Source organism: Pollicipes pollicipes, unplaced genomic scaffold, assembly GCF_011947565.3.
Source record: "Pollicipes pollicipes isolate AB1234 unplaced genomic scaffold, Ppol_2.1 Scaffold_4881;HRSCAF=5763_pilon_pilon_pilon, whole genome shotgun sequence".
Lineage (NCBI taxonomy): Eukaryota > Metazoa > Arthropoda > Thecostraca > Pollicipedomorpha > Pollicipedidae > Pollicipes > Pollicipes pollicipes.
The window spans coordinates 24044301-24067441 of NW_023596576.1; the positions used below are offsets into that span (position 1 = coordinate 24044301).

Here is a 23141-nt window from a genome sequence, read left to right on the forward strand (position 1 = left end):
GAAGGGGCAAACATTCGTGAACAAAATATGATCGGCATCCTTGCTTTAACGCAATATCACATAAACAGCGCGATAATGGTTGTGGAGGGATTATGGATAGTGGTACAAGAAAAATGTGAATCGTATCAAAAATACCATGTGGCTTTTATTTGGTGTTGTTGCATGATGTACCATTTATGGAGAGCAAACACCATATAAGGGGCTGGTTCTGATTCTTCAACGCAAATTATGAAATTGCCACGGTGGCAACTGTCGCGCAATCGAATGATGCCGCTCACGCACAGCGTAATGAACTCAGAATGTTTCCTATAACTGCAAACATCCAACACTTGTATGCTGTCGGTGCAAAACTATCAGGTGATGCATGCAGTTTTGGGAAAATGGCCTGTGGCCTATTGAGATGAGGGAAAAGGGTGAAATCTTTGGTACGCTTTGGTCATAGACAAACTTGGTTTCCACCCTCTCCCTTCTTGTTTGTAGTTGAAAACCGACATCATGTTTAAGGTCTACTTTGGTATATTATAATTTTAATTGTCCAGGTACTTTGATAGCTGCTCTCTGGGTCACATCGCTGGCGTTAGCCAAACAATATTGTGCATTAGGTGGCAGTTTCATGTCATGTTATGCACGCTTGAATGCATAGGTCTAATAAAATTAGAGTGAAAAGAAAAAGGCATGTTGCAATAACTTAGTACTTGTGAGTAGATGGCGGGCCAGCATTACAGCATAGCGGGCTCTTGCCGGCTGCGTCATTGGCTGGGCGGGAGGGCTGGGCCGCCGGCCGATATTTTGGAGAAAGTTGCGTCTCTAGTTCGAACCAACTTACAAATGCCCTGAAACTAGACACTCCGCCGGCCAACGAACAACAAAAAGAGCGGTCTAATGCATCCAGCCAGAGTCTATGGAGACAGGACAGTTCTGCACCGATGGGCGTCTGATGAAGAGGGTAGGTGGCCAGGTCCTAATGCTACTTTCAGTTCTGCACCTAAGCAGATATTTATACTGACCACGCATCAGGCAGTCAGGCAGAGCGCCGAGCAAGCTGCGCCCGACGCCATCAGCACGGCCAGTGCTGTCGGAATAAAGCGATAAAGTAAAAAAAAACGCCGCGGGACGTGGCCGACGTGGCTGGGCAAAGGCGAAGAAATTAGCGGGGGCTGCAGGAGCCGAAAGGCGCGCGTGCCGCATGGCCTGGTACGCAAGCCTTAATGCAGCCCAGGTATGTTTGAAATAAATGGCAGAGAATTGTGACAGTTCAACGTCACTTGATTCACCGATGTTTCACCACCATTTTAGACTACCAGAGGACATGATTGCGCGATGTGCCAAGTGGGTGGGGAAAGAAGCTGTCGTCAAGTTCTATGCAATGTGCTACGTTGCAACGCATGCAACGTCTAATGAGATTTCATTCGTGAAGTTCAAAGACGCTGTTTGAGCTCTCGTTCGAGTCAATCTTTACACAAGGCGGTGACGGATCCAGAGCGGGAGGCATGGGCCATGGCCCCTTTTGGACCGAAGTGGGCACCGAAATCTCGTGGTGAAGGGGCACCAAGATCCCCTTTCCGGGTCCACATGATCTAATTTTCCAGACGCACTCAAGTTCAGGGGCAACACAAACGGCCTCAGCTTTTCAAGCTCAACATAAAAATCGAATTAACTTGGTCTTTAGAAATAAATAGACTTAATCCAAGAGAGCATCTTAGCGGAAGATACCTAATCACTCAAAGAACTGAATCTGAACGTAAGGTGATCGAAATCTGTGGACTTCTGTGTGAGGGTGAGGGGGTAAGTCCCAAGGGGCACCACAATGAAGCGTGACCTTGACAAAATCCCGGATCTGCTCTGATACAAGGTCGATGATGAACGTTTTCAACTGTTCGTTTTTAATTTGTGCGGGTATTTATTGGTGCACAAAATCCTGGATCCACCCCTGGTACAATGTCGATGTTAAACATTGTCAAGTGTTCGTTCTGAGGTCGTGCGAGTAAATATTTGTGGAAGTATCACAGAGGAAAGAAGGCAAGATAGCGCTTGCGTGTCGTCAATCGACACTTCCCAAAAAACTGCTGCTGCAAACATTGTAAAACTCCATTCAACAGTCGCCATGTTTTTTGGAAATGTCCTTTAAAAGCGCTGCCGATGGGCAGGTTGGCTCCGGCCAAACGGCAGTTTTCAAACTATGCGCAGGTGTGCCGTACTGAGTTAGCGAAGTGTGTGGGAAAGGGGCTTAACTTTGTGCATGGTGCATACAGCCTAGAAATAAGGCATGCATTGGCGTTTGTCGACTCAAAAATCTGTCACAGCATTTCCCAGCAGCCTAGGGAGACGTTCATTGCAGGCTACCGCGCACCAAGCCTGGCAGTCCTTTCGCAGTGACTTCTCGATGCCATGGCAGAGGTCCGGTTCTACAGGCACCGTGCCATTTGTTGCCAGCTTGCGAATTTCGAGTTTCACAGTATGAAACTCATGGGGCGCGCTTACACGTTCCATGCGCAACGCATCAAGAATATCAACGTCACATTTGACCATGATACAGCGCCTCCAGGGACCAGACCTAAGGGGTTAGTGGCTTTTCAAAACTCCAAATACGCACGCACACACACACACATACACACACACATGCTCACTATGAAGTTTCCATGCTGTTAGACTGCCGGTAAATTTGCTGTAACTTATAATATAGATAGCAGCTTTATCACCACATGGCTAATCCGCTATTCTCCCAGCACGGAGCGTCCTCTGCGGTGGCACTGTGAGGCGCGTCCTCGCCACAGCCAGTTGTTGCACCCGGTGCCGCGTGACGCTTGGGGTTCGGTCCTGACCCGCCTCGCGAGGCGCAGCGCCGACAGACCTCTCTTAGTGTCGCTCCTCTCTGGTGCGGGGGCGAGGCGCTAAGTACGCCGCGACAGCCAGGGGAGTCGGGTGTGTCGCCCAGAGAGCCGCGGGCACCATCGGGACTCATCGGTTTATCAGCGAGGTATTAAACCGGCTTAGAGGCGAACCGGCTTTACTGCCGCCCGCCGACGTGAGATATTTTTATCTCGGCTAATATTTCAGACATGATTGCCGGGGAGATAGAGTGAAACGGAGAAGTTCCCCCCTGGAAGTGCGGCGATCTTTCAGAGGAATGGCGGATCGTCAGCGCCGTTCGGCGCGCTCCGCCGTAATGGCCGCAGGGCTAATGCACCCTCGCGCAGGCCGCACACCCAGCTCTCGGACAAAGCCAAGCGGACCAGCTCGGCCCGGTCGCCGGTCACAGCTGGACGCCTGCCGCTGCCGGCCGGCTGCAGCTGGCAGTTGGCGCTGACTCACTGACGACGTGACGACAACGATTTCTGCTCCGAGACGGAGACCATGCGTCTGTGGGCTGAATGCGTAATGCACGCTGCCCCTCCCCTCCCTGGCACTGGTGGCACGTGGTCTTGTTTATCGAAGTCCAGTAATTTTAAACATTTTTCTAGGTACTTCATTCGAAATTTGAATGATGACGCATGTTGATACATTTTCATCTGATGGAAACAGCAGAAAACACGGTCGCAAGATTTTGGTTTTACGAAAGGACAAGGATGGAATAATCGCTGGAACTATTGTCGTCGGGTGTGTTAGTATGCACACAAAGCTTCGACCAGCTTATTCTCTGGGCGTTGTCAGGTGTTATGGAGTCCTCAGAAATGTTGGATGGTGTTTGGATTTCAGCTATGTACGCATTACACTCCGGATTCTTCCTTGGCATTGCTGGGATTTCAACCAGGGGGTTCTGATGATAATCCCATTGTCCAGCCAACTGAGCTCATTGTAAACCCTCCCAGTTAAAAAAACGAAGTTTCTATGGGGGGGGGGGGACGAGGATCCGGTAAGACCTGGCGACACTTGAAGACAGGCGGAGAGTTAAGGGGCCGAAGCGTGTGCGTACTAATACACCAGACGAGGACGATAACCCGATCAATAAGTTAAGGGGCCGAAGCGTGTGCATACTAATACACCAGACGAGGACGATAACCCGATCGATAAGTTAAAGGGCCGAAGCGTGTGCATACTAATACACCAGACGAGGACGATAACCCGATCAATAAGTTAAAGGGCCGAAGCGTGTGCATACTAATACACCAGACGAGGACGATAACCCGATCAATAAGTTAAAGGGCCGAAGCGTGTGCATACTAATACACCAGACGAGGACGATAACCCGATCAATAAGTTTAAGGGCCGAAGCGTGTGCATACTAATACACCAGACGAGGACGACAGCCCGATCAATAAGTTAAAGGGCCGAAGCGTGTGCATACTAATACACCAGACGAGGACGATAACCCGATCGATAAGTTAAAGGGCCGAAGCGTGTGCATACTAATACACCAGACGAGGACGTAACCCGATCAATAAGTTAAAGGGCCGAAGCGTGTGCATACTAATACACCAGACGAGGACGATAACCCGATCAATAATTCCATCCGCATGCATTCCCTGTCATGGCCATGCTAAAACATGTCTTTTTTCCGATTCAGTTGCAACAAAAAGTCGGCATTCGACGTCGCGTAGTCAATTTTACCGAGGTAAACAAGTCGCGAGCATGTGGGTCTTGAGCGCCTTGCTCCATCCCTGAGCAGAATTCGACCTAGTCCAGTTTTGAATGATAACACGCTAAAAAGCGTCTTCGGTTACCCTGTTAATAAAACGAACGCCAATCGACACGCTAGTCTGTGCATCGTGCGTAAACAAGCATCGGTCAAGCGGATATGGATCATAAACAAAATGACCCACAGGTCAACAAAACCTATACTCGTGGAAAGGTTGTGAGGTTGGCTTTATTGTGTCATAATATCATTTAACCAGTGCCTCCTAGTATGCTGAAGGCTGGTTATTGTCAAAACAAGAACTCCTAACTGACGATACTGAGGACCAGGAGCTTGTGACACCGATGTACCAGTTGAAGAACGCGACATTTTCTGAGACGACGTTCGCAGCTCTCATGGTGCTGCTTCCATTGTAATACACAATATGCATGCGAGTGCGTCTAATATAATTATGTTAGCCCGGCACCGCGGATGAGTTCAAAACGTCAAACGTGTTTGATGTCATCGCTTGCAATATCAGTGGCATGGTTTTCTCATCACACTAGTGCATCTTTCCAAAATCGCATCTGAAAATATCGATGGCACGTAAAGCCAATCGGCTTTAGGAACGGCCGAAGAAGTGACCGCCTTTGGACGGGGGGAGCGCAGATGATGTTACGCGTTTCCTTCCTCCACTGATATAGTTCAATGGCAAATGTTTCCTCCAGATGCTGGGGAGTCCGCCCTCAAGCCCTCACCCTTATAACGTGATAGAGCCCGGCTTCAGAACGGTCTTGGCCCGTATTTAAAATTTCGTAGGTAGGACATATGCACTCCTGTGATCTTCCCTAATGCACTCGTCTTATTGATGCTGTTGAGCCAACGCTGGCTATATTGGCAAAACTCGACGCCTCAAGCTGTGCTCGTGGTCAGCAGTGTCCAAATGTTTGTAGGACCATTCTGGACCCAACCAAACATTGATATCACCGGAGCCTCCGGAAACGGACTGAACAGTTTAAAAGACGGAAAGCTGCCGTTAACATTGCATTTGACATGGCCTTCTTTCGCATTACCACTTACTGCTGACAGCAATCGGCCGCGAAGCAAAAACATTACTGGATTAAGCGAAGCAACTGTACCCTGCAACGCATAAGTCCCACGTCTCACAGTGGTCAGACCCAGATGAAAATCATGGAAATGATGTAGATAATGCACTTATTGCAAGGTACTTCGGGCATTTCCACACATGAACAAACATCAGCTTAGATGACGAGGGATAAAGCCATTCTGGAATCATCTTAATCCTACACACATCATTACAGCTTCTGGAAAAGGAATATAGGTCAGCATGGCTAGAAAATTTTAAGGTAGTCGTTTAGGCATGGTCACCTATGCGTAACCAACTCTCACCGACAGTAGCGGGTTAAAAAGCACTGTTCGGCTTTTAAAGCGTCGCCGACCCTGTAGCCCGCGTCACAGCGTATGGCGCCGCGAGGGGACTGCAACTGCCGATACTCTTACCAGGTTTTCTTCCATCTCAAAGCGTAACCTCGAGGAGTGGTCGGCGCAGCTGGGATTTGGCGCGAATTCATTTCAGGAATGGTCCCAAATATCTGCAAACGTGAACTCGGCAATGGGCGAAAATGGTCAGTGCAGGTGAGACCAAAGGTCAAGGCATTCCTTATTGTTGAGAAATGTTTCTTCCTGAGCGTCCCGACCAGGCCAACCGCCGTGCCGTCCAGAAGTACAAATATTTGCAACCGCTGATTGGAGCTGCAGGCGGTTATCAGCAGCAAGAGTTGCAATCGTTGAAGTGCTGTACTCTATACGTTTTTTAAACATTTCCTCACGAACTGTTTACTCACAATGTATTTAGCTCAATAATCCGTTGGGAAGAATGGACAATTCTTCACAATCTGTGTTTGTTTCCACTTCCTCACTATATATATATATATATATATATATATATATATATATATATATATATATATATATATATATATATATCTGTGTGTGTGTGTGTGTGTGTGTGTGTGTGTGTGTGTGTGTGTGTGTGTGTGTGTGTGTGTGTGTGTGTGTGTGCGTGTGTGTGCGTGTGTGTAATGGAATTGGAACATATCTTTACATTTGCTCCGTTCCTCAGCTGCTGGGAAGGAAAGAAAATAGCAAATACGCGGGTAGAATAAAGTTGATGAGTACCTTTTTTTCTAATTTGCTACCGTTGCCACGACACTCCCCACAGTCACGGATATCTTGCCGTCAGCGATGTCGGCAATTTACCGCTATGGATGATTGACGAGTCGTGCGGTTTCTTCCGGCCTTTGGCAGATAATTTTGCATAGCAGACAAGTACAGCGGCCATAAATTTAGCTGTGATTTAGGGGAAGATGGAGGGGCGAGGGTACGAACTGCCACTCACTCTTGATGGTTTGAGAGACACTTGCCGCCTCCCAGTCCCCTGAACACCCCTGCAATACGGCGGCCGCTGAAACATCGTTATTCTATGCGCACTCCTCGTCCATCACTGTCACGTGACTCACAGCCACACCGGTCGCCCATGACAGGCTCTGTCCGCGCATCCCCTGCAGGCGTCCCGTCCCCTTCGCCGCTGCTCTGCTCCCCCCCCCCCCGCCCCTCTGCGCTCTGTCCCGTTCTTTCGCCGCTCCTCCGTCACGCGGCCATGACGGCACTCATGACAGGCTCCATCCGATCTCCGCCCGGGCCGCTTGTCCGCCTGAGGTGCCGGGCCCGACTGCGGCACCCACCGCCGCCCGGTCACGTGACCTCCGCGCCACCCGCGCGTCGCTCTCCGGCCTGAGCGGTGCCGGGCCCGGCGGCGGCAACCACCGCCGCCCGGTCACGTGACCTCCGCGCCACCCGCGCGTCGCTCTCCGGCCTGAGCGGTGCCGGGCCCGGCGGCGGCACCCACCGCCGCCCGGTCACGTGACCGCCGCGCCACCCGCGCGTCGCTCTCCGGCCTGAGCGGCGCCACGCCCTGCGGCGTGATGCGGCGGCGAGCAATCAGGCCGTGGGCTCCATCTGTCAGAGCGCGCTCGCTGCTCGAGCCCTCCATAGCACGGCACATTACAGCCGGACGGCGGCAAGAAAAGATGAATACGCTCGTCCGTCGCAGCGCGTGACACGCGCCGTCATCGCCGGCGCCCTCGGCCCGCCGGCCCGCCCCCGCCCCCGCCCTCCGCCGCCCGCCGTCCGCCGCAGACGGCGCACGCGGCCCCGGCTTTTACAGTTTGGCGCGCGACCAGCGGCCGTTTCCGGAGTGCGATTCCGTTTATGCAGATCGTTTTGATTAAATCCCCCGACGTCGCTCGTTCTCTCGCCGGCCAGTTATTACCGCTTGCAGTGAGACAAAGAAGCGCGGCGGCCGTGGTTGTGAGTTGCGGCGAGCCGCCTACCGGCCAAGCCGACGCCAAACAAATGGCGCCCGCCCCATAAAGATTTAACATCGTCGAGGTGAACCGTGGAAGTTAAAAGATGTTCTCAATTAGCCTTTTCCATTAAGTGGGCGAGGCATTTGGCATATTTTACAAGTAACGCCAGGGAGTAATTCGCTGCCGTTACTCTCCTTTCAGCCATTAGCCAGGAGGTTGGCCAGACTTCTCAGAAGCGGAGTCGGCCGAGAGAGTGGTTAGCGGGCCACCATGGGAAAGTGCCCCGCCGCTCATCTGTTGGCCCGAGTTAAGCGATGACAAATGCTCGGTTAGCGCGCTCCCTTCCAACTGGCGACCAACTATGATCGCCCACCATTAGACCGTGCGATTGATTCGGCTAACACGGGCCAATCTTGATGCATTAAATCTGGTGGAAGTGATTCTCTCGCTCGGCAGCCGGCTGGATTCAAATATGAGCCGACTATGTGATGGATTTCCGGCGAGTGACGGCTGAGCTGGCACCGTCCGGACAGCTTCGGCGGCGAATTTGGCAGCGCCTAATGGTGCCGAGGAGTCGGCCCGGCTGGCTCGCCCGCCCCGCCGCCTTCAGATCTGTCAGACGGGCGTCCCCTGCTGCCGCCTTCCTCCGCGCGCCGGCCCGGCGACGCGTCAGGGGGAGCCGGCCGCCCGCGGGCGTCTTGCCGCTCCGCCTGCTCGCCGCTGTGCCGACACGAGCGCGGCTGGCCCTGCACGTGTCGGGGCGGTACGGCGGGGCTCGGACACGTGCAGTGCGTGTGCACGTCCCTGCACGTGCAGGCCTGGGGGTTCACGATGCGCTCGTGATCGTGCCCGATTTGCTGCCGTGTGGTCGGCATGCTCGGGAGGCAGCCGTCCGATCCGGCGCTCCCCTCGCACTAGACGAGCCTTTTCTGCCGTCGATCCATCACCCTGCTGCGCTCTGCTATTGAAAAACCATTGGCTCTTCTAAATTCCAAGAGGTCCAAAAATACCCGCAGTTTGTAGGGCTAATGGGAAGTAGTACCATTTCAGCAAGACGATGATATACACCGCTGTTAAATGTGCTCCATGGCCTCCCTCGAATACGGAACCCCGTTTGGAGCTGTGTGAGAGGAATTCAGGGCTGCAATGACGTTACTGGCGAGCAAAATTGTATTAGAACGCACGCCACAACATAGTCTGGTGCGTCCGTGTCGGCTGCGAAAGATGGCATGGCTGTTCAGACTGTCTGACACAGCCCCTGCAGTTTTCTGTCTCGTCCCGAGCGACAGTGGTGCCAAGAAGTTGTCCTGGACCAGATGTTTCAAATATACTGAGTGGATTGAATGTCTTGCTCTGACATGTGTTGTCCCGCGTCACGCGAGGCGCCTGACCGAATGCGCAAGAGGCAGCGACGCTTCTCTTTTTTGGGTAGAAACTGGCCGGACGACTTGCGCCGTTTGAGCTCACGCATCAGCGAACAGTGCCAACAGCGTGCGCTAGCCTTCACCCAACCGTCAGCAGCCGCAGGGCCACCAGAGGCCGGGCTGCCCTGGAGCCCGAGGCAGCAGACCTGACCGCCGGCGCCGCCTGAGGGCAGGCCGGCGTGGCCGCGCTCGCCGCCAGGGGAACCGCCGGCACCGCCTGAGGGCAGGCCGGCGTGGCCGCTCTCGCCGCCCGGGCGGTCCATCAGCGCCAGAGCCGCCTCCCTAATGAGCCGGGTGCCGCCGCCGCCGCCCGGATTTGCCACCGGGATGACATGTGGCATTGCAGGCCAATGGCGTCACTCATCGCGGACAGGACTCAGATCACTCGCCGCTTTTCAGCCGAGATCGCTGCCTGAGAAGGATTCAAAAGCTTTCGGCGCCCATTCGGCCCCAAAGGCAACCGCTTTCATCACAACGAGAAATAGACGCGTCTGGGTGGGCAATAACGCGGGGCATTTGTGTGGCCTATCGTTCCGGATTGGTTTCATACACCGAACGCAGCAAGATCACAAATCCTCTACTGAGAACGTTGCGACATTTGGCTTATTTTTGTTGCCATACGTACGATTTATTCGCGGCATAGATCACACTCGAGTCGCGCCTGCTACGTGCGGGGTATACTTTATGAATGTTTAGATCTGTGAAGCGAGCGGGGCGGAGCGCGGCCATTTACCGCGGCGAGCCGAACAATCCGGCCAAGTGATGCGAGTCGTGTCGTCGGCCCCCGCCCGCCATAAAAGGCTCGAATGTGCCGCCGTCGCCGCCGCGCCCCATCTTCCGAGTGACGCAGAGCAGCGCTGCGCGGACGAGGGTAAAACGGCGGAGGAGGGCTACCGACTTAAACGGATGCGAGGGGGGCGACGGGTAAGAAGGAATTGCGAAGGGAGGTGGAGAAAAGGAGACCGAGAGGTGAATGTGACGTGCGCGGCATTGCATTTGTTAAATCCCACGCTTAGTCAACATTCGGGATGGACACAATACTCTGGGTTCGGGCCATGTCCACACGCCGATGTGGGCTAGCTGTGCGTGAGACTAGCCCTGACGCTCTGGGTTCGGGCCATGTCCACACGCCGATGTGAGCTAGCTGTGCGTGAGACTAGCCCTGACGCGCGCAGAACGGGTCCATCTGCCGGGAGTGGGGCTGGCCGGCGTCTGAGAATGTGCTGTGTGTGGAGCCACGTCAAACTGGAATAGCCTGTCCAATGAGGCGCATGGCACTTCCATTATCTATGAGTTAAGGCACGTGGTCCACCAGCGGATCAATGGCCGCGATAATCTACTTGTATATTCTACTTTTATTCAGCCTTGTTGCATGTCCCTGTTTTGTCCAAGCATGTCGTTTTTGTTTTATTTTGCTATTTAGCTGTTTTGTTATGCTGCACTGCTATATGACGCACGGGCATACAGAACCTACGTTCTGTACCCACGCTCCCACTCGCAGATGCCTTGTTCGCAACTCATCACCACCACCAGTCAGCGAGGACACTGAACCTCACGAGAAAGCGTGGGGAGGCTTCCAGCAACAGTGATTACGAGACATACCATCGGACCGATGCTCAGGTGAAACGAGCTATCCGGGAGGACACACGTGACAGCACTGCCGAGCTAGTGACCGGCACGCCCGCCTCTGCGCTACACCGTCAGCTGCAGCCGGCGACAGCTCTCAGACGTGGACCACCCGTGCAGCCGGAGAATCAGACACCGGACCACCCCTGCAGCCGGAGAATCTGACACCGGACCACCCCTGCAGCCGGAGAGTCTTACACCGGACCACCCCTGCACCCGGAGTATCTGACACCGGACCATCCCTGCACCCGGAGGATCTGACACCGGACCACCCCTGCACCCGGAGAGTCTAACACCGAACCACCCCTGCACCCGGAGAATCTGACACCGGACCACCCCTGTAGCCGGAGAATCTGACACCGGACCATCTAAATCCTTCAAACTTTTTCACTTCATGTGGAATTCACTTAAGTGGGAACAGAGACGAAAGATCTATCATCACCTAGTTTCTTCGGTACAATCTGGAGGAAATGAAAGTGCTTCATTCACGCGCCAACATAAGGGATTTAACATCCGCCTGTAACTCTGGTCTTTAAAGACTCGTGTGTGGATGGCGACAATCCGGTGAAAATGTTAAGGCTTTTGTTTCTGAAACATCGGAAGCATCTTGCTTCAGATCATTAGCACTAGTTTTGTCGCGGAAACAGTGCCTGCAAGTGCCCCACTGAACGCGTCCAGGACTTTGATCGACTTAAGTCCCTGTTTCGACGGCCAAGCTGCGGCAGCTCCAGATATCTGCAGGCTGGATCCAAAGTTACCTGGAGGGACACACGCAGAGTGAAAGGGTGGATCGGACTCTGTCAGAACCGAAAATGATCACCATTGTGACATTCCAAGGGTCTTGTGTCGGGCCATTGCCGCATGACATCTACAGCAATGACATCGCATGCTTGATTCCATCATATATAAACGAATTCCGTGTCCCGATAGCCCGCTACGCCGATAACACGCAGCTGGCCACTCCGGGCTCTCTGCTCAGATAAGCGGAGTGCAGCAGGTGCTGGAGTCAGTGCTGGACGTAGCGTGCGCGTGGTTTTTGCGGCATGAGATGATGGTAAATGCCGCCGAAACCGAAATGTTATTTTGTGGCGACCGTCGACAGCTGAGCCGAATCCGAGGTATCCCTCCGTGGTATGCATGGATCAGGTGGCACGGTGCTCAGAAATTGTGCGATTTCTCGGAATCGCGAGGGACTGACCCCTGTCACACAGCTGTCACATAGATCAGGCGGTAAAGACACGCACTGCCATCTGATTAGGCATTCTAACTGCTAATCACGAACTGCCTCCAACCGCATTACCTAGGATCATCGATGTCCTGGTTCTATCCCATGTACGTTATTGTGTGCAAGTGTATGATAGTGTAAGTCGTTTGAGCATCTCAAAACTGCAGAAAGTCTTCAAAAGCTGCTGCCAGGGTCATGTCATATCGACGAAAATGTGATCACAAACGTATGTAACCAATCAACAAGTTGGCTGTCGGCACATGAGTTTATTTCTTATTTTTATCTCTACTTGCGACGCAGCATTTTGATAACTGGAAAGCTGAAAGCTGAGAGCCGATGACTGGAAAGTTATTTTAAAACTGGGATTCGCAACAGAACTCGACAAACTTTACTTTATCCTTAGTAGGCTGTGTCGTGTGCAGTGTGAGCTGGTGTTTTTGGTCACACACGACCTACACTGCGACCAGCTGACGAGGGTCTAGGAATAACCCAAATGTTGTGGATTGACCCATTATGTGTGATATAGTACATTAAAGGGACCAGGGCCCGATGGGGGAGCTTTCTAAACATCTGGCGCGTTTATGTGGGCCTGATGCATTTAACTGACCCTAATAGGACAATTGTGTAACCATATATGGTCGTTTTCTTATTTGTTTTACGTTTGAAAAGTTCTGCTTGCATGAAGATGCACGAGTTCACTTTTTATCACGTTTGAAATTGTTATGGTACTCTGCGGAGATCAGGGTACTGTCTGAGCAACGCATGACTTACAAAACCATTTAAATTGCGTTGCAACGTCATAACTAGTTCCTGCGTTGTCTAAGACGGCCGATCGCGTCAGTGCGAGTGCTGTAACAGCTTTGGAGGGTGTATGAAATTGCTGCCGCAACATCTGATGTGCCCATGTTCCTACTTGCATTTGTCTAAAATCAGTGACGTTGTGGTGCATGCAAGTGCAAGAACAAGTGTTTTACTTCAATATTTTGACTCCTCTAGTGGTCTGCTGTTCTTCCCTCCTGACGCCGCCCCTGTGTCCGGCACGCGGATGCCTCCGGCGGCCAAGATCCCATCTTCCCCCTCCTGACGCCGCCCCTGTGACCGACAGGCGGGTGCGGCCGGCGGCCCAGAGTCAGTCCTCCCCTCCTGACCCCGCCCCTGTGACCGACAGGCGGGTGCGGCCGGACCCCCGCCGAGCAGCCGTCGTTCGCTGGGCCGATCGACAACCAGACCGTCTCTCTGCACAGGGATGTGACGCTCGCGTGTGTGGTCAATCACCTGGGCAAGCACCAGGTAAGCGAGCTGGCCCACCCGCCGCCCTGACAGCCGGCGGCGGCGGCGGGCCGGGCGCTGCAGCGGCGCATGCTTGGCGGACTGCGCGCGCTGGCCGGCCACACTCCCGGTGCTCACGCGTCGTTCCGGACCTGTATAACGTCTTCGACCAAAGCGGGTTTGTCGTGGCATTACGGTCCAAAATGCAGTCGGTGTCACGATATGGGCTGTCATGTCATGTCATGTAGGAAAGGGTCACGGATAAGACATCAAGCGATGCTGAGTAAAGCCGTGTTGTCAATGAAATGAAAGTTTGGTCTGTACTTGGTTTGGATCGCACAACGACGGTACACAGCTGTTTTGAGGATGTGCAGTTTTGGCCTTCGCGATCCATGTAACTTTTTCAGAAGTCTCCACCGAAGTATAGTCCATATTTTAGTATTTCAAGGGAATGTTTCACATTTTAAGTAGGAAAGCAAACATCAGATATAATGAAATACGTTTACTTGTAGCGATTACTATATTTCTAAGTGGAAAATGCTGCTCGAGACAACACAAGTTAATGTTGTCAATTTAGTGTTAGACTTTTTAGTAAATTTGTTTCTCAATGCGTCATTGTTTGGCTGCGTCATCATACCTTGCACAACATTAATTGAGAGCCAATTGACGGCCGTTATATCCCGAAATCGTGTTCACCAACACCAGTTATGAAAGACTCAACAATGACATTTTTCTTGGCCTTGATCGCCGTATGGCCAATGGAATGGCAGGACTTGAACGGCGTTATTATGGCGTCATGGATGCCTGGGTAACCTTGAAATAGTCTTTCCGAAATAGACCGCACATCTTCGTTGGCGTGTAGCTCAGCAACTAGAAGGGGTTTCGTCTTAAGAAGGACAGGACTGTGAACTGCACCGAATGATGTTCAACATGGCTATATCGGTTCAAAACCCGATGCAAATGTGGAACACTCCCGTTATATGACACGCATCTCAAATTATTGAATCTTAACTTAAAACCAGCTTAAGAATAACACTTTCAGCTTAAAATGATAAGCTGAGGCAAGGGTGAATCGATGGGACGACGGAAGAAGCGAGGCTGGTGTTGCAGACATTCGCTTCGGTTTAGGCGCATGAACGCACGAATTGATGACACTTCAATGCATAAACTCCTATAGAACGTACACACATGTAAGGTGTGCTGTGACATGATCACCCCGGCTTTTTCACTTTTCTCTCCAAACAATTTCGCCATCCTACACCACAGCCACGCACACAAAGTGCGCCTGATAGCAGGCTTCTTCCTACCACACGAGAGATATCCCGCCTTCCTCCCCTGCCAGTTCCCTAAAGCGAACCAGACTTTACATCGGTTTCAAATTATGTCGTGTCAGGCTATGGCCAGAAGTAGTTGACCGTTACTTGATATTTTGGGTCAAGTAGCTGACGAAAAGGACGGCCTGGTGAAACGAAGTGAATTCCGGCCCATACTTCTGCACGACACGCTTGCAAATGACTGCGACTCTTAACTCACTATAGGCGTGATAACCTAGTCCCCCTCTTGGCTTGGTTTATCGCGTGGGTCTCCTGTCCAGCACTGCCCCCCCCCCCGCCCACTGTCGGCTCACGTCACCGTCCGTCGCCCCTTCCCCACCCCCGGGCCGTTACTGTCCGCCCCCCTCCCCCCCGCCCACCGTCGGCTCACGTCACCGTCCGTCCGCCCCTTCCCCACCCCGGGCCGCTACTGTCCGCCCCCCACCCCCACCACGCCCGCCGTCGGCTCACGTTCCGTCCGTCCGCCCTTCCCCACCACCGTGGCCGGCTACTGTCCGCCCCCCGCCCGCCGTTCGGCTCACGTTACCGTCCGTCGCCCCTTCCCCCACCCCGGGCCGCCTCTACTGCCCCCCCCCCCCCCGCCCGCCGTCGGCTCACGTTACGTCAGTAGCCCTTCCCCACCCCAGGGCCGCTACTGTCGCCCCCACCCCACGACCGCGTCGGCTCACGTTACGTCCGTCGCACTTCCCCACCCCGGGCCGCACTGCACCCCCCCACCCCCCCCCCCGCCGCAGTCGGATCACGTTACCGTCCGTCGCCCTTCTCCACCCCGGGCCGCTACTGTCCGCCCCCGCCCGCCGTCCGGCTCACGTTACCGTCCGTCGCCCCTTCCCCACCCCCGGGCCGCTACTGCCCCCCCCCCCCCCCCCGCCCGCCGTCGGCTCACGTTACCGTCCGTCGCCCTTCTCCACCCCCGGGCCGCTACTGTCCGCCCCCCCCCCCGTCGCTCACGTACCGTCCGTCGGCCTCCCATCCGTTACCGCTACTGTCGCCCTTCCCCCCCCCGGCCGCTACTGTCCGCCCCCGCCCGCCGTCGGCTCACGTTACCGTCCGTCGCCCTTCCCCACCCCCGGGCCGCTACTGTCTCGTCCCCGGACCATCGTCTCCATTGTCCGCCACGGGGCTGGATGCGGCACACCGCACCGCTCAATGGCGGAATTATCCATTTGGAAACGGCCGAACCGAGCCGGATATTGGCTGCGTACGAGCACAGGGAGTATCGGCGGCGGATGACTGGCTTCCCTCACTAGATAGATTCGCCAGAGGGCTACACAGCATTGCATCATGTTCTTTTGCGGTAACTGCCTCTTCGGTAATATCCAGGTTGAATATGAAGCGAAAATGTTAAGCGATTAAATTGTTTGCAGCATGATGATGTTCGTAATGGGCACGACTCAAATTAGGTAATTCGCCATCGAGACCTTTTGGGTTGAGCTTTAGCCCCCGCGGTTTTAACACGCGCTCGGGTGGGGGTCAAATTGATCCCCCCGAAGGTTTTTCCAAAATGGCTTCCGAACGGCGCGGCGTGGCCGCGCCAAACTTTGCATAGCTGTACACAATTGAATAGCGGATCGTTTCACACTACATATTTAGATGTACCTTGTAGGTTCACTGACCTATGGCAGGTCAAAGTCAGGCCATAGTTTCAGCGAAGGCAATTTCTAGAGACTCATTTAATATGATGCAACAACGGGGTGTTTGATGAAGCAATGCATCTCTGAGATGCTTTCTTAGGCAAAGCAAGTGTTGAATGAGCAAATTACGCTGACCTAAGCGTAATTAATAAGGTCAGGTATGAAGGTCAGATCAGGGTCAAAACGAACCTGTTTTATTACTCTAGGGCTGGCTGTATGGGATAGTTGCTGGTGCTCATTTCGAATTTATTGATAGCAGGAACCGCATTATACATATTCATTTCACTCGTAAGAGGTCAGAATGGGTCATTGACCTAAGATGACCCAGATGGACATCTTTTTTAGAAGCATACTGCCTAGCGTTACCTTTGTCGCTTATTAAAATGCAATACTCAGAGTAGTCTTGCATGATTTTGTCACCACGACCTTTAAATGGTCACATAAGGTCACTGACCTTAAACTAGTTTGCGACGAGTAAACGAGTTTGCTCAAAAACAATTATCTAGGTTCTGGGTCACTTTGGATACCAACCTAGACTTTGACCTTGTTTGACCTTATTTGACCTGAAGATCATGACCTATGAACCTCAAACTTTGACCTAAGTGAGTTCACGTACAGGTCAACGCACTCTGCAAATTTGGTGTTTCTAGCTTTCTTAGTTCCAACATCTCAGGGTGGGGGGTCAAACTGACCCCCACTCGAGCGAAGGGTATCTAGCCGGCCACCCGGGCGCGTGCTAACATGCACTCGGGCGGGCAGTCAACTGAGCCCCCCTGAGGGTCTTTCCAGAACGGTTTCCGAACGACGCAATGCAGCCGCGCCAAATTTTGCATAGCTGTAGACAGTTGAATGGCAAACTGTTTCATTTTAAAAAATTAGATATACCTTGTAAGGTCGCTGACCTGCGGCAGGTCAAAGTCAGGCCATAGATTCTGCAAAGTCGATTTTTATGGAATCGTTCAACCTGATGCAACAATGGAATGTTAAACAAGACCATACATCTCTGAGATACTTTTTTAGGTAACGCAACAATTCATAAACAAATTTAATTGATCTAAGGTCAATTTTGAAGGGTGGACCAAGGTCATAGCCAATCTGTTTTATAGCTCTAGGGCTTGCTGTATGGGGTAGTTTTTGGCGTTCATTTCGACTTCATTGATAACAGGAAGCGCATAACACATCTTCCATCCACTTCTCAAAGGTCAGAATAGGTCACGGACCTAAAATGGCCCAGGTCAACGTCTTGTTTTTAGGAACATACTGACTAGCGTAATCTTTGTCACTCATTCAAATGTAAAACTCAAAGCAGTCTTGTATGATTTTGGTCACCACGACCTTCAAGTAGCGTCACTGACATTAAATGATCGCGTGATCTTTTGCTTATAACAGGTACCTAGGTTCTAGGGCACTTTGGAGATCTACCTGGAAATTGACATTGTTTGACGTTATTTTATTTGAAGGTCATGACCTAGAAACCTCAAACTTTGACTTGAGTGAGATCGGGTACAGGCCAACACACCCTGTAAATTTGGTGTATTTAGCCCTCTTAGTTCCTGAGATCTCAGGGGGGTCAAATTGGCTCTCCACCCGACCGAAGGATATCCAACCGGCCACCCGGGCGCATGTTAATGCACACTGGTATTGAACGAATGACGCCGTTTATTTCAACTTCGGTGTGATCTTGCATCGCACTACTCATTTCATACCTACAACCTCACCCCTCCCCTGTTTTGATATAAAAAATCCACTGTCTTGTATGTGCTCTGGTATGGAGCATCTGAAAAACTATACCACACTGCAACTGCTGTATGCGGTGGATGCGCTTCGATGGTTAGCGTGTACGCCTCCGATACTTATTAGAAAGTGGAGATCGCGGAGACCCTCAAACCCTTGTGAGCTTTTCCAGCTGTTCCCGGGCATTGCGCCGCGAAAGCTGCCGCCCGTCGCCGAGTGAGTCGCGCCGCGAAAGCTGCCGTCTGCCGTCGCCGAGCGAGTCGTAATCTGGCTGGTGTATCACGACCGCTATTACGGTCCGCTGGTATATCACGGTCCGCTATTAACACGACGGCAGCCGATAGAGATGAAGTTATCATGCACTCCTCATTGTTGAGAAACCGATTAAGCAATGTCGTGAGTTAGAATGTCAGATCCGGATAAAAGGGAGCAAGAACGGAAATAAGGTTACCAGGCAAGTCGTGAAGAGCGCTCTTACGTATATAGAGGTTGACCTCAGATAGGTATTCCGGCAGATTGGTGTCTTGATCTTTGCATGGGGTCATCGCAAATTGTTGTACTTTCAGCAGCACCATTGTTTCCGACTGATCTTTTCTAATCCTACAAATAGCACCGTTGGTGTCAGATCATCCGGCCATAGCGTTCGGTTATGGCCTTCTGCTCAATTTCCAACAGGGCTTGACACATTGTGTGTGCGCAAGCGCGTCACGGCACAGAAAACACGCTGACCGCGCATTAGAGCACACAGAAAACACGCTGACACCCCATTAGAGCACACAGAAAACACACTGACATCACATTAGAACACGCAGTGCCGGCCTATGGCATGCCGATCACGTCCTGCACCAAACTCAAGATAGACGCCCGGACGAGTCGCAGTCGCCGGCTCTGATGGGCCGGGCGCGAGTTACGGCGGTAATTATTACCGCTGAATGGCCTGCCGTCTAACCGACGCATTAATCTGATTCGTGAGACTTGCCGGAGCATCCATCGCTTCGATGGTGGCGCTGGTTGATGTGGTGGTGGTGCTTCATGTGGTGGCACTGGTCCATATGGTGATATCAGGCAATGTTGAGGCAATGGCCGATGTAGCGGCGATGACTGATATGCTGTGTGTGGTTGATATCGTGGCGATGACTGATATGGTGGGAGTGGTTGATTTGATGGCGACGAATGACATGGTGGGTTATGGTGGCGATGACTGATGTGGTGGAAGTGGTTGATATGGTAGCGATGATTGACGTAGTGGGAGTGGTTGGTATGGTGGCGGTGATCAATATGATGGGAGTAGTTGATATGGTGGGATGACTGATGTGGTGGAAGCGGTTGATGTGGTGGCGCCGGCTGGTATAATTGTGACTCCGGGTGACATGATGGTTCTCTTGGGCATAATCATAACTGTGGGTGATATGGTGGTTTTCATGGGCGTAATTGCGCTGGTCGATATGATAGCCCTGCTGGCCATTGGTAATAGTGATGCTGACATTAGGTGGGAAGGTAGTGAACGGAAAATGACGGGTGATAGCTGGATCAGATCTCTGTAAGGAATGCTTAGTCGTTGACCGATTTGATATACTGAGCTGGGTCAGATCTCTGGACAGATTGCTTGGTGAGGCTACCTGTATGATGAGACAGGACCGGGTCGGATCTCAGGGTACCAGGCTCTGTATGATGAGACAGGACCGGGTCGGATCTCAGGGTACCAGGCTCCGTGCATTAGGATGCGTAGTGGCATATAACTGAACCAGGTCTTTGAGCGGACGCCGAAGTTAGGCTGTACGATGGGACAGGACCTGGTCGGATCTCTGGCCTCAAGACTCGTCGGGCTGGGCTGCACGATACAGCAGTACGGGGCCAGATTTATCGGTGTATGCCTTACTGGGTCCGGCTGTACTCCCAATGGCGAGATCTTCTGCCTAAAGTTCTGCACCAGTCACGACTGCAGGCTACAATGTGACGATGGACGAAGATAACGGAGCAAGCAAAACGCTTAGCTCAGCATGTTGTTGAAACTACGACGGATGGGGACTTCGCGGTCCTTCGTCTGATTTTGTTCTAAGTGTTTTTATACTGCATCTGAATTGGATGCGTGGGACATTGATTTCATGCATCAATTGCATTGATGGGCCATACCGCTGCGCGGCCGACTGCGGGGGTCCTGTACATTGGACACAGATACGGCGAACTGGTGCGTCGGGCACAGTGATACGTATCCCACTGGGGCCTGGACGCCGCTGGATGAACTTGGCGCCGGCTATACCACTGGTCGTCACCACCTCGATCCCGGTAACTTCTGGCCATGAAGTCAGATATGTGGCGTCGTGGAAGGGTTAAGTACTTTCTCCCGATATCCTTCAGTTTCGCGCAAAATATGGCGAGGCGTGTTTTACTTCGCGATAGAAAGTTGCTGTCTGCTGCTTAGGATTCCCCTCATCATGCTGCCCGCTGTCACACAGTGGCGCTGGGGCTTGCCTGTTGGCGGCGGTCAGCCGCTCGGCGTGTGTAATCATTCGCGCAGCTGGATAAAAAATAACGGCAACGAACAAACCGCACAACAAACCGCACCTGGGTGGTCGCCGAGCGGACGAATGGCGGAGAGCCCGGGACCCTGGTGTTGCTGGGGTGGTGAGCGGGTAAGCGCCGGCTGCTGCCCGTCCGCGTCTCAGCCCGCCGCGGCTGACCGGACCAAGACCGCAATCCTCAGCCGGTGTCGCTTCATGAGTCCCACCGCGACGCCCTGCGGGTGTCGCTTACTGTCTTTCGGGGGTCTCCTAATCTCCGATAAGTTGGCTCTAACACTGATTTCCGATTGACATTTGGCCTGACTTCATTCCCTTAAGCTGGCGAAACATTTCTTGGACGTGGAGTCTCATGCTGCAGTGCGCAGTTGCACTGACCAGCGAGCCCATCGCCTTGGCCCAGGTACGGGCCATCCCTTCTCATCTTTTTGCTCGCAGGGGCGCAGCCAGAGGGGTCACCTGAGCCTACCCCAATATGTTGACAGATTTTACTTTAGCACTATGGACGGATGTTTTGGTTATCTTATGATGTGTGCTCACTGAGCTCCCCTCCCCCTCCCCCGAGAAAATCCTGGCTGCACCCCTGCGTGTTTGCATAAGCACAACTAAAAGTTGGAAAGGGTTCTCCCGTGTCGACCACGATAAATGCCGACTGGACGGATTCCGTATCGTGAACTAAATCAGAAACCGCGACAACAAAAACGGCAATTAAGCCGCCGCGCTGAAGGATCGAGCCGGTCCGGCCAGTTGAAGGCTATTAACGAGCTGGTCCGCTCGTGAATAAACTCGCACACCAGCAAAAGTCATCAATCACCACTGAAATGAATCCAATCGGACGTAGGTCGTCGGCAGACTCCTCCGGGCTTCAGCCTCGCTGTGTCAAGTTAACCACGTCTGCCAACCCTTTTATGGTGATATAAAACCCGGACCGGGCCCTCTAATATTGATGACTGGTTCCCTTGCCGTCGCCGGGATGCAATAAAACCCAGAAATGTGAAACCTGTTATCGAACTGAGATTCATGTTCCCGGTGACTCTGTGTGAAGCTGGGCGCGCCGGCCGTCGGTTCGTGCAGACCAGTCGGGTTATTGGCGGAGTGGTTACCTCAGCGCATTATGGCCATTTCACTGCGACGCACGGGTTGCATGGCGGTTTGGATAGAATGCTGCTGCCGATCTGTACAATAGGAACGCTGTTAGAAGGTATTCCATAACATTAAACCAGCAACCATACGTGGCGTGTCGTCTTGCGTTCAAAAATAAGGGCTTTCATTGTGAATGCCTCCACTTAGGTGGTTTCAATTTGGGTCACCGTTAGTATTTAAGTAAACGAATTACTTTTGCTCTTCTGTGAAACTGCTTCGTTACAGCAGTGTCAATGACAGTCGGACTTGTTATGGAAATGAAGTGACTTGAAATGTAGTGACAGTTCACAGGCCTTAACAGCTCTCTATTGCCGGCAGATGCCCTTCCCGGACCGGACCGGACCGGTTGGCGTATCGCACCCTGTTACGAATATCCCCTAGCACGCACGGGGCTGCAGTTCCTCGCAGAGTGCCCTGTGCGGCGGTGGACCCTTTTCGTGGCGCGTCTCCGCCGCGGCCGCCGTCGAGCCGTCTGACCGTTGCGTCGGAGCCGACGCGGCCGTTTGGGCCGGCCCGTCGGCTCGTCGGCCGGCCGGCCGTGGGCAGAAGCAGCCCCGACCGCTGGCCATTATTCGGAGTCTTTGTGCCGACTCCGGCGGTGGCGGCGGCGGCGGCGGCGGCATGAGCCAGTGGCTCTGCGGTTAACGGCGCGCCGTTCTGCCGGCGCCGGCGCCATAACCGGCCGCAGAGTAAAACTGACCGCGGCGAGCGGCGCTGGCCGGCCTGCGGAAGGCCGCCGTATAGACTGGGTCAGATCGCCGACCGGCGTCCGCAAACAGACGGGGCTGGCACCCAGATCAAGCGTGGCCGTCCGACCCACGCGGACAGCGGCTGCACGAACAGTACAAAGACGTTCGGTTCCAAACACCGACGACCGGCATCCAGATAACCCCCAGGCGTATCGCACCGCGCACAGACAGCGGGCGTCCAGGCGACACGCGGTCGTGCGACCACACACAACAGACAGCCGGGGCCGAGACACCCACACACAACAGACAGCGGGGACCGAGACACCCACACACAATAGACAGCGGGGACCGAGGCACCCGCACACAACAGACAGCCGGGGCCGAGACACCCACACACAACAGACAGCGGGGACCGAGACACCCACACACAATAGACAGCGGGGACCGAGGCACCCGCACACAACAGACAGCCGGGGCCGAGACACCCACACACAACAGACAGCGGGGACCGAGACACCCACACACAATAGACAGCGGGGACCGAGACACCCACACACAATAGACAGCGGGGACCGAGACACCCACACACAACAGACAGCGGGG

The 23141-nt window shown here is 53.2% G+C and overlaps 1 protein-coding gene across 1 annotated transcript in view; it reads left to right on the forward strand.

The window, feature by feature from the left end:
- The window catches only part of LOC119100143 (lachesin), a 52267-nt gene that overhangs the window by 9595 nt on the left and 19531 nt on the right, over window positions 1-23141 (forward strand). Inside the window, exon 2 of the mRNA XM_037223253.1 lies at window positions 13385-13506. Within this exon, the coding sequence (XP_037079148.1) occupies window positions 13385-13506 (122 nt within the window). The remainder of the gene's footprint in view (window positions 1-13384; window positions 13507-23141) is intronic.